Source organism: Crocodylus siamensis, chromosome 5 (genome assembly GCF_052110815.1).
Source record: "Crocodylus siamensis isolate JL-2025a chromosome 5, ASM5211081v1, whole genome shotgun sequence".
In the NCBI taxonomy this organism is placed as follows: domain Eukaryota; kingdom Metazoa; phylum Chordata; order Crocodylia; family Crocodylidae; genus Crocodylus; species Crocodylus siamensis.
The window spans coordinates 172,737,589-172,749,600 of NC_143399.1; the positions used below are offsets into that span (position 1 = coordinate 172,737,589).

The 12,012-nt window shown below is 43.1% G+C and overlaps 1 protein-coding gene across 2 annotated transcripts in view; it reads right to left on the reverse strand.

Annotated features, from left to right (window-relative positions):
• Positions 1 to 12,012, reverse strand: part of ZNF804B (zinc finger protein 804B) — a 444,111-nt gene that overhangs the window by 295,215 nt on the left and 136,884 nt on the right. Inside the window, exon 2 of one of the 2 annotated variants that reach the window (XM_090047131.1) lies at positions 1,468 to 1,530. The exons of the other annotated variant lie outside the window; for it this stretch is intronic. Within the exon in view, the coding sequence (XP_089903257.1) occupies positions 1,468 to 1,476 (9 nt within the window). The 5' untranslated portion in view covers positions 1,477 to 1,530. The remainder of the gene's footprint in view (positions 1 to 1,467; positions 1,531 to 12,012) is intronic. 2 annotated transcript variants of the gene reach the window in all.

Sequence of the window (12,012 nt, forward strand, 5' to 3'; positions counted from 1 at the left end):
AAATTAAACACAATTTCTTAAATTTAAATACATTTAAGGCTCATGTCAACAAATAGCAAAAGGAATCTTTCAGTTTGATTTGATTAAAAAATGAAACAAACAAACAAGCAAACAAACAGAGTGTTAATACTGGACAATACTATCAGCTCAGAAAACAAAGAGAATGCTGGGATGTGTACATAGAGTAGGAGAGCTTAATTAGAAAGAAAGTTCATTTTGTCCCTTCATAAGTGGCTAATGGAAAACACCAAGATTAAAGTGATTATTTGAGAGTACTGAGGGCTGGTAAAGCACCTGCTTATAGTAATGGATTCCCTTTATGTCAGAAGAAGTAACATAATTCCTTTTTAGAATGAAGAGATTATATTCAGTTACTTCCACTGGCACCATCTAATTCTTCTCTGGGAGTATGAGTGATAATTTCACAGTATTATAGACAAATTATATTTCTTATGAACTTTACAACTACAATGCAAAATCAAATAGACTTCTGCTATGATGTCAAGTCCCCAGATACTGTATTATAGTGATGGACATGATATAAGAAATTTCATAGGCAAACAGAGACACACACAGATGATAGAATGATTACTGAATGATCCAATAATCACTAAATTATAAAACCTTATTTTAATATAGTTTAACTATTAATGTTACACATTGAATAAATGATATTAGAATAACAGAAATGGCAAAGGACCAAGTGTCAGGTTATAATGAGGATAGAAAAAAGTACATTTTGTAGTTACTGGTGTGTCTACACCAAAAGCTACTGTGCACTGTTGGTGCTATGACACACTACTGCACAGTGTTACTCAGCTACTGCATAGTTAATGTCTCATATAGACACGCCCACTGTAAATCCACACATGACAATACAGGTAGGATACTTATACTGGTCTAATTATTGTGGTATATGAAATCATCTTCTTCATCACCTTTGTGGCGGGTCAGTAAGGGGTGTTCCTGTGCTGAGCCACCCACCTCACTGCGCCTGACCACCTTCCAGGCTCCAAGTGCCTCCCTGGGGGTGCCTCAAGTCTGGCTGACCCCCTTCCTGGAGCACACCTGCTAGCCTGGGGGTAGAGCTGCCACCACCTAGGGATGGGCTTGATCCTGGCACTGCATCCCCAGGGAAACACAGACCTAATAGGCCTCAAGGGTACTCAACTCACTTCAAGAACGTGGGGTGCTTCCCTCAGTAAGAAGCACAAGTAGTGATGTCCCTTAGTCAGCTGAACCAAGGGGACCCCACGGCATAATCTAGACCTACTCCCAATAAGTCTCCCATGGAAGGTACAAAGGAGAACTTTACTGGTTACTAGGAATAGGGTTGGTATAGGGTACAGAGTTGAGTAGTATCAGAGAAATCCCATAGAGCAAACAGGGTGGCTGTAGTAGCCTTTGATCATGCATCTGAGTTACTGCAAACTATATATCTAGTGAGATCTCAGGTAGCTTACTCACAAGTATCATCCAGAGGCAGCTGGAGATTCCTTCTGGAGGCAGGCAGTTCCTTGATCATGAGTTCTGAGAGAGAGAGAGCAAGTTTCAGATGGTCCAGCTCTTCTTTCTCCCTGAGTTTTCCTTGTGGCTGCTGCCCCCTCCTCCTGCGCAGTCCTTAACTTATATAATACTTAATTTACATAGTCCTTATGACCTCATTTACTTGGTCCAATGGAGGCCAGCACCTATTGGCTGCCAGCCAACCAATTTGAAATGCATTGTATCCAGCTCAGGTTACCTAAAGAGATAGGGTAAGGTGTGTACCCTCTGCAGGGCCCATACTAACCAAATTGTCACAGAGAAGAGTTTTGGGGGAGAAACAGAGGTGGCCTTCTGCCACAGCCTCTTTCAGTTACACAACTATCCACCAATCCCTCTGAGTACAAGTTCATCACAAGTGTGATCAGATGACACTGGAGCCACCTCTATATGCTACAACCACACCACATTTAAGTATTAATCACAGCATAAATGGGCAGGGTTTTCCACGTGTACCTGAGGTAAGGTGTCATAAAATGGGAAATGAACCATAGAAATGTTCCATATGCAATGCAGAGCATTTCATGGCTGATTTGTATAGTGCCTTATATTTATCATGTTGCCAGTACCAGCAATCAGCTGATTGTCAGTCCCTGAACAGAGACTACACTAGGGTCTGGAACAGCCTGAGACTGACAATCAGCTGATTGTCAAGCCTGGCCAGAGCTGATAGGGCCTCCACAAGGACTTTAAAACCCAATGCCCAGCAGGTATGGATCAGAGGGAGATCAGAGGCTCCCAGTGGTAGCTTCTGTTCCCCTGTACCTGGAGTCCTGGACAGAGCTGTTTGACATGGGGTTTTAACAACCTGCTGGTCTGGACAGCCCCTGGTTCAAGACACATTATTGTATAGCTGGGACTGATAATCACCTGATTGTCTGTCCAAAAGCCTCAGGTTAACCAGACCCAGAGTTCTCTAGGCCAGGGACAACAATCATCTAATTGTCAGCTCTACCCCAGGACAGCACTGGGAACTCAAACCAGCTCTGGTATAGTTTGGGGACTGTTGACAATCAGTTGATTGTTGGCTCTGGCCTAGTTGACTGCTGATGAGTCCCAGACCAGCCCAGGCTGGTTCAAGTCCCCAATACAGAACTGGGGCCAGAACTTATCATTGGCCATACTGGGGCTGGTTTGAGACTTGACAGTCACCTAATTTGTTGACCCCAACCCAACTTACTGATGCAGGGGAAGTCTAGGATCATAATCCTGGGCTCCCCTGCATAGGCAAGTACTAATGGTGCATGTAGCATGGCAGGAATCACAATTGTTGATATCAAGGATAAGAGCCTATTACACCATTAGATGAAGGTGTTCCACTGGTATGGATTCCTTAACCTCTTGTTTATTGATTAAATACTCGTCTTAGTTAACAAATGTGGCCTGGAAGGCATTATTATGTCCAGGGGGTCCTTGGGTGGTCCCTTGTCCTAGGATTATTTTGTAGTTTGTTTTTTAAATGCAATGACTTTTTTAATGTAAAACGCATAAACAGTTATGGAAGCAGGCCCAAAACCTAAGAGTAAAAGTGCCCTCTTCTCTCCTTCAACTGATTGCCCAACCACTAGACTACAGTAACATGCTCCCTCTTGTGCTCTCTTCCTGATCCCATACGTTTCACATTCTTTTGTGTGTAATGGCTGAGCTTCAACATGAGGGATAGGGAGTTCCCCAACTCTCCTTGAACCACTACTCTCATGTTCAGGGCATTGTGCCTCAAGGTAAGAGCCACTGATTTAAATCCTCTCAAACTGGATGGCCTAGAATACAGTCTCCACTTCCTGTGCAAGTGCTCTAGCCACAAGATTTATGTAAACATAGTGGGCAGAATCACTACTATTTCTTTATCCAGTTGTGTTTTAAAAGGAAGACAGTCCTTCACAGCAATACTAAAAATAGTTATGGGCTATGGGCTACATCAGGAGACTACTCTACACTGAATCCTAATTGGAGGCATCACCCAGCAGACTTCAATCAGACACCTAAGATCTAGAGAGCGGTTCTGAAGCTCAGACACATTGTACATTCCTTACTACTGGCTACCTCTACCAGATTTGTGTGGTCTTTGAATCGCTTTTCTCAATTGTATCACTCTCTCCATAGATAGCAGACAAAACTCAGAAGTCTACTCCTGGGTTTCTACTCTGAGGGCCAAGTCCCTAAAAGTTAGGCATTGTAGTGCATAACTTGTAGGGACCTAAGTCTTCTTTTGGCTGTAGCCTCTATTCAACGTAATCAAGAGATTCTGCTCACTTCATTGACCTTGCTTCAAACTGGGGAGCTGTGGTGTAGACACCCACACAGTCAAATGGGTTGCCAACTGGCTGGTGGGCCGCACCCAGAGGGTGGTAGTGGATGGGTCCTTCTCAACCTGGAAGGACGTGGGCAGTGGGGTTCTGCAGGGCTCAGTCCTCAGGCCTGCACTGTTCAACATCTTCATCAGCGATTTGGATGAGGGGGTAAAAAGCACCCTGTTCAAATTTGCTGATGCCACTAAGATGTGGGGGGATGTGGGTACATTGGAAGGATGCAACAGGCTACAATCAGACCTAGACAGGTTACAAGAGTGGGCGGATGAGAATAGGATGGGTTTCAACACAGACATGTGCAAGGTGATGCACCTCGGGAGGAACAACCGGCACCATACCTACAGGTTGGGGAACTCCCCTCTCGTCAGCACAGAGGCGGAAAGGGATCTGGGGGTCATCATTGACTCCAGGATGAACATGGGCCGGCAGTGTGGAGAGGCAGTAAAGTCACTGTTTCCCCGAACACTGCCAGGAGTGACCAGGAATAACGGTCATAAGCTGGCAGAGGGTAGGCTTAGGTTAGATATCAGGAGGCGCTACTTCACAGTCAGGGCGGCTAGGGTCTGGAACCAGCTTCCAAGAGAAGTGGTGCAGGCTCCTACCCTGGGGGTATTTAAGAGGAGGTTAGATGAACATCTTGCTGGGGTCATTTGACCCCAGTACTCTTTCCTGCCATGGCAGGGGATCGGACTAGATGATCTGCTCAGGTCCCTTCCGACCCTACAAACTATGAATTCTGATAAGTAAATAAACTTTAAATGCCTTGTTTTCCCCTCCACCCCACCAAAAAGGTTGTTTAAATATATATTGGTGAGATTCAAGAATTCAGAGATCTAAAGTTAATTGTCCTGTTCTTTTTAACCTTAGAATTAATTGACATTGTTTTCAAAATCAGTTCATGATTTCTTATAAATCAAAGCCAATTTAAATTTTCCATTTGACTACACACTATTACATTACCTTTCCTGGATGGACAAGCAAAACAAGAACATGATTTGCATTATATCTCTGTAATAAATTATCTAAACCTTTGTGTTGCAGATCATTGCCTTTTTTCATACTTTTGACTCTCATGTGTTTATTGACTCAGATTAGATCTGATTACTTTTACTAGCTAAAAACTAATAAAGCTAGCAAAGATGCACTCAGGTATGTAGTGACATGTCTTTCTAATGCAACCCAAGTGAGAATCAGATTTCCAGCTCATAAAATCTGCTTCTGCTGTTGTTAGGAGCTTTCAGCTCAAGTCACTTGCAATAAGCAGAGGAGGATTAGAAATAGAGCTGCACAAATAATGGATTTTTTTTGGTTCACTGACCAAACAGACTAAAATCAGAAAAAAAGAAATGCTGGTTTGGATCAAATTGAAACATATTGTTTCCTGTATTTTTGGGCTCGCTTTCAGTAAAATAGAAATAAATAAATAAATAACACTGTGCATACAACAAATTTCAATTTTGTTTCATACTTAGGTGATTTAACTCTTTTGTTTAAGCTTTTCTCTTTCAACTTAGGTAATTTTTAAACACAAATTACCATTTTGAAACAGGACTATTAAAAGTATTGGTGTTGAAAATATCACAATGAAACATTTTAAACTTTGAAAAACAGACCATTTCCTTTTCCATAGCCCCTACTCCTCTCCTCCACCCATTTACGTATTTTGTTTGTTTGCTTTTGTTTTAACTATTTGCCAAATGTGACCCAAATGCTCAAATAATTTTGGTTCACTCAAGGCTCTATTTCTGGTGAATATACTGTTTACAAGTGAAGGAAATTCTTACATAATAAAGGGCTTAGTCTTTCAGTCTGTCTGTCCATAACGCTCTTGGAGCACTTTGACTGGTTAGTGAAACAACCAATCAGGGTGTGGAGTGCCACCATGATGGCAGGGACAGAGGGGACGGAGCGGGGGCCAGAGCCACAGGCCTCGTCCCCTGCCCCCCCACTCCTCGCAGGCAGCAGAGTACCACCATGATGGTGGGGATGGAGTGGGCATCATGGCAGTGCTTCACTGCCTCTGAGGAGCAGGGTTGAGGGGAGCAAGGCCAGTGGTGCTGGAGGCAGCGGCAGCACAGGGTGCTGGTGGAGGGGGATGGAGGGGATGGCAGAGCAAGCTTCACCCTCCCTCCTTCCCCCCAGCTCCTGGGAAGTGGCAAGAGCGCAAGGTGATGGGTGGCAGTGCTCCGTCCCCACCCATGCCCCCCACCCCCATCATTCTGGATGGGCAATTCGCTAGTAACTTTATAAGGGTCTCCAATACACCAGCTGAATTAAATTCATGTTTTACCATTGACTTCAATGGGAAAAGTAGCAGTCCCTTTTAGTTATCCATAAGGAAATGGCAAAGGAAAGGCTTATGTACATAATATTCATGTCACACCCAGGACTGCCAAAGAAATACATGACTTGTCCACATGCTCTGCTCAGAGCATGGCAAATCCCAAAACAAGACAATAAAGTCACTTTATTGAAAACTGCTGCACATATTATTAAACATATCTGAGACCAAAATCCTAAGAGCAGCCCTGGATATATGTTCAGGGCTGCTGTAAGGTAATTAAATAGCCTAACTTCTGGGATTTGGTGTGCTCTGAGTGGGAACTCATGGGTGGGTCATACTTCTCATTGGTAATCTAAGGATAGGATGTAGACAAGCCCATGTTTTTAGTCCTACAGCGTGGTTAGTATCTGTGTGGCCTCACACCAGAGCAGCAGCTCATGTGAGGCTGCCTCTAAATGAATAAGTGGGATACCATGAACAAATGTATCTTTGTTATATACAGTTTACATATAGTACTTTATAATATTCCTACAGTTTGGACAGGTTGTTATGGGAATGCTGCCCAATAACTTGAAGCAAAATTTGCTTAAAAGACATAATTTGGCTTATTTTCATGGGGAACCTACAAAAGACAACATAGGAACATATTTAAAATGTAGGGTTTGTGACTCAAGTTCACTCCAAATTACTGATACTTAGTGGACATGTCTACACATGGCACTATGTCACCATAGCAACAGGCTATGGCAATGTAGCATCCACAGGTGTCTACATGTGACCAGCAACTACTTTGCCATCATGACAAGCTTCCCCATTATAGCACTCCACTACGACAAGTAGCTACTAAAAATAACCATGCACTGTGCATGCAGCACAGTATGGGAAATTACTGCACCATGTTTTCTTACTTCCAAAAGGAAGTACTAAAGCACAGCACAGTAACAATGTCATCGTAGGGCAAAATGTAGATCCACCCTATGTGTAGGAAACACAAGAAGAGGAAATAATTTGAGAACCACTAAAAAATTTGGGGCTCAAAGGCTATTATAAATTCAGATTAGCTTGACCCTGGAATTATTCTATTTCTAAATATAAAGACTCCTGCTATGACTTACTTTTGCTTCTCTTTACTCTTCATTCATTTATATCCAATTCTATTTATTAATTTGAATTCATAGATTAAGATAATGCTGTTCAAATGAAAATACACATTGCTATTCAGTCCAAATTTTACATAAAAGGTGCTTTATATTCCAGACCAGTTTTCCTCCCTTTGTTTGAAGCAGGATACCAATCCTTCCCCAGCTTTAAACAAGCATGAGAGTGATGTTGCTGTGCAGTGAAGTACAACTATAGGACTAGAACCTTTTCAATCAATTGTTCTTATTTCTATTTCATGCCACACTAATAGAGTTGGCTTTTTTCAAATGTATAGCATTCCTATAAAGTAACTCAAACTGCAATGAAGAAATGGCTTCCGACACGGAAACAAAGATCCGATGTGTTAGAGACAATAAGATCCTAATTTTCAACCTGGTCAGGCAGAAAAAGTCATAAACAGAAAATGTGCATGCATTTACACACCTCATTTGTACATACAGTAACCATGATCGCATGCAAACAACCATTAGTATATCTGACTGATCACTTATGCAGCAAATATTTGGTGAAATGCCATTACATTAGCAATGCAAACTCATTTACGTCTTTGCATGCACAATTGCATGCCTGACCTTTTAGAAATCAGATCCTATTTTGCTATGATTCACACATTAGGTGAGTTTTATGTACTCTGGTGGAATCTCAATGATCTAGACTGTCTTACATCTATTTTACACATAATCACATGGACAGGATTTGTGCTATATAGCAGTAATTTTTTTGCTGTTACACAAATGGGTAGAAGGCCAGAAGAATGGCAAAAGAGGATAAGAACTGTACATACTTAAAAGAACACATAAGCAGCAAATCACAGAAAAAGCTTGGAGATATGTTAAAAAAAATACACCAGTTGCATGAGTTAAATTTTCCCCATGCAGCAAAAACATGTGATTCTGACACTTGAAGAGACAATAATAGAAGTTACACAGAGCCAGATCCAACAAAATCTTCATTCAGCTCCTGTAGAGGTGAAAGGTGTGCAAACCTTGAAAAAAGATCAATATTTTAGGGTTTGTGCAACTTTGCCAGAAATCAGCAGCATAAAAACCTGGAGTTTAGCCATCAGTTCTGTAGAACTGGGATAAATTCAGAAAATGAGGATTATGGGATTATGCAGGTAGACATAAAACCAAATTAGATAGAGTTCAATGGGGCAGCATGTATGAAACAATGACTTGATCATAAAAGGAGTAGACCTCCTGCAGCCCCCACTGTTCAAGTTACAAACAGGACTACAATGGGAGTGCAGGGTTTTCATCATTATTTCCAACCTGGCTGAAAAACAGGTTTAAATCCTGAACAAGAGTGTGGAGAAGCAGGGAGAGAAAATGATTGACAGAGAGGAGTGGTACACAATCCAGCCTGCAGAGGTCAATAGAAAGTTGATCACTGACACAGTAGACTGAATTTGTGACAGGCAGCAGCTAAATGTAGAGCAGCTTACGCAGAAAGGGAAAAGCAACCCTGGTTATACCACAGCTCTAAGAAACCCCAGGAAAGGTCAGAGAGACATTCCAAAGCAATCACAGTACACCAGCAGCAGAAAGTGGTGTGTGTATCCTGAGTACAACTACCATTACTTATTAAAACTGCATAAACATGATGATTAGAGGGAAATTATATTGCATTGCACTTTTGGGTGATCTGTATTAATAAAGACAAACCATATGGTTTTTCTATTTTCAATACATGCTTGATATATAATTATTATAACCGTTTCATAATCTCCTTGTAACATTTTTTCATGATTTCATAGATTCCATAGACATTTGGGCTGGAAGGGACCCTGGAGGATCATTGAGTCCAGCCCCCCTGTCCCAGGGGCAGGAAATCAGCAGGGATCATAGGATCCCAGCAAGATAACCATCCAAATGTGTCTTGAAGGCATTCAAAGTGGGTGCTTGAACCACCTCGGGTGGCAGTCTATTCCAAATCTTGGGGGCTTGGATAAAAAGCTGCTTGATCCAACAGCAGATTTTTTTCAGGAGAATAGGGTCTGCTGTGTGCTCAAGGGAAGGTTATCGATATTTAAGTTGAAACAGAGGGATCATTTTATCATACGTTCTCCTTTTAGTCACATTTTGCTGCTTCCATTAGAGCTGATTACATTAGTGGGACTTTCCACTTGACAAAAATCCAGAACATCCTCCTCCCCTCCCACACCCTCCACATCTCTTCTACAACTGTGTTTCAAAGTCCAGTTTTATGGCTAAGGAAACTTAAGCATCTCTTGCATAGCTGATATATTCCAATTGCTGCAATTTTGACTACTTTGGCACTTGCCCCCACTTTCTGACTAGCTTACACCCTATATACAATTAACACCACTATCAGAACTAGTGGGTTAGTTCACTCAGCTATTGCTGTAACACCTAATTCTCCTGTGACTCAGCCCATCCTTAGGCAAAACTCACATTGACCCCAAAAGGGGTCAAAAAAGTGTTTCGCCCCAGCAAATACTGTGAGATGGATCTATACATTTCATACCACATAATAAGCAATATGGCTTGTTAAAAAAAAAGTTAATGTTAAAAATATTCAAGGTTTTTTTCCCAACGCATTATCTCTTCAATACAAGGTCTTTTTTTCCCTTGTACTGGTATGTTTAAAAAACAAGATACAGAAAAGGTTATAAAATGCTAGAGTGGAAGAGCCCTAAATTTTGGTATTGATGATCAAATAGCTAGGAAAAATAATAGTGAAAAATCTACAACATATTGCTATTTGAAAGGAAAATTATGTTATTTAGACACCTGTTATTATAATAATCCTGAGTATCTGGCTGAGAGGAATACATCTAGACTACCTGTGTAAACATTTACTCATAATTACGATATTTTGTATTCAAATGTTAGTTCCTTTCCTGCTATTCATAATAACCATACAGTATGTTGGCAAAAGGTAAAACAGGCTGCACAGAATACCCAGAGAGAAATCTTATTAAACTTTAAGTTTAAATTGTCCACTAAGTGTTCAAGAGACATGGGGGGTTGAGGTTGGTGTTCACTTGTGTGACAGGGGGCCATCACAAGGCTAGTCCCAATATCAGCCTGCCCACCTGTCTAGGACAATCTGCCCACCTAACTCACCTGCAATACCTCTATTGAAATAAAATAGTTCTTCTTAGGCAGGAGGCTGCCCACTTAATGCCCTGATACCAAGGGTGTAATATACAGCTCCAACCAGTCCTACACCGTGTCCCATACTTCACAGGTGACATCCAAAATCACTCCCATGGCCCCATAACTGGGCTGCACTTGGCCTCTGGCCCAAATTTGGCCTCGGGTGTCTATAGATATGCCTTGGCCACATGCCTTCCCCACCCCACCCCAGGCCTCAACCTTTCTTCCCCCCGGGGCCTCAACTCCAGCCAGCCTATGCATAGTCCTTCAGGCCCGTTGGACCCTACTCTACACAGCCTCCAGCAGCCACTTCATCCCCTCACTGGAACACTACTCTACCTCCCCAAATGGGCTTCTGGACCTTATGCCCCTTAGGCCTCCAGTTACTCTAGGTGTCCCTTGGCCCTGTTGCAGGCCCCACTCAATGGGGCGGGACCCTGCCTGAGGCCCCACTCAGTGGGCCCACTCCCTAAGCCTTTCCCTTTCTTGGGGCACTCGCAAGGCAGTGGGGGCTGAGGCTCACCAGAGAAACATACTCACCTTTCATTAGGAAGGTACAGGTGTTCCATTTCCTGCAGCCTGGGCCACCACAGCCAGCCCCACCACACCATCCAACTCCAACCCCAGCAGGGTGCAGTTTTAAGTCATTCCCCAGGACCAGGAACCTCCTCCATCCACATAGTTCTTACCCTTGACCTCCAGCTGTTCTGGGAGCAGTACTCCAGCTGGGTGATGTTCATCCTTTGGCTCCCCAGTTGCAACTGACTGGCCCTACTGAGCCTGCTCAGATAAGCCTCCCTGAGCCCCCTCTTATACACATTCTGGCCTGGCCTCCTCCAATCAGGTAGCCTCCTGACTGCCACGTGACTGCCTGATTGGGCATGCTCCTAGCTGCAGCCTGGTCTGCAGCCTGCACAACCCCTTAAAATGGCAGGCACCCGAAGGTGCTCTACCACAACTTCTCTTTGGCACAAGTACCTTGGTTTTACTGTAAATATAGGTATTATTACAAGTACTAGCCTGTAACCATATGGAAATGCAATATAGCTGACATTTCACAGCCAGAGTGAGGGACCATCTCCCTCCTTGCCCTGTTTCTGGATCTACTACTGTGTCTGTCCAAGTACTTATATGGTCCCTAGCTTCACAAACAAGCTAAGGAAGTATGAGCTGGTTGGATAAATGGACTGTAGGGTAGACAGAAAACTGGATGGATCATCAGGCCCAGAGGGTAGTAGTCAATGGTTCCCTGTCTAGTTGGCAGCCTGTATCAAGTGGAGTGCACCAAGGGTGGGTCCTGGAGCAGTTTTGTTCAATATCGTCATCAGGGACCTGTAAGATGGCATAGAGTGCACCCTCTGCAAGTTTGCAGATGGCACCAACCTGGGGGCCATACTAGATATGCTGGAGGGTAGGGCTAGAACTCAGAGTGACCTAGACCAATTGGAGGATTGGGCCAGAAGGATTCTTATGAGGTTCAACAAGGACAAGTGCGAAGTCCTGCACTTAGAATGGAACTATCCCATGCACCAGTAGAGGCTGGGGGCTGATTGGCTGGGCAGCAGCTCTGCAGAAAAGGACCTGGGGATTA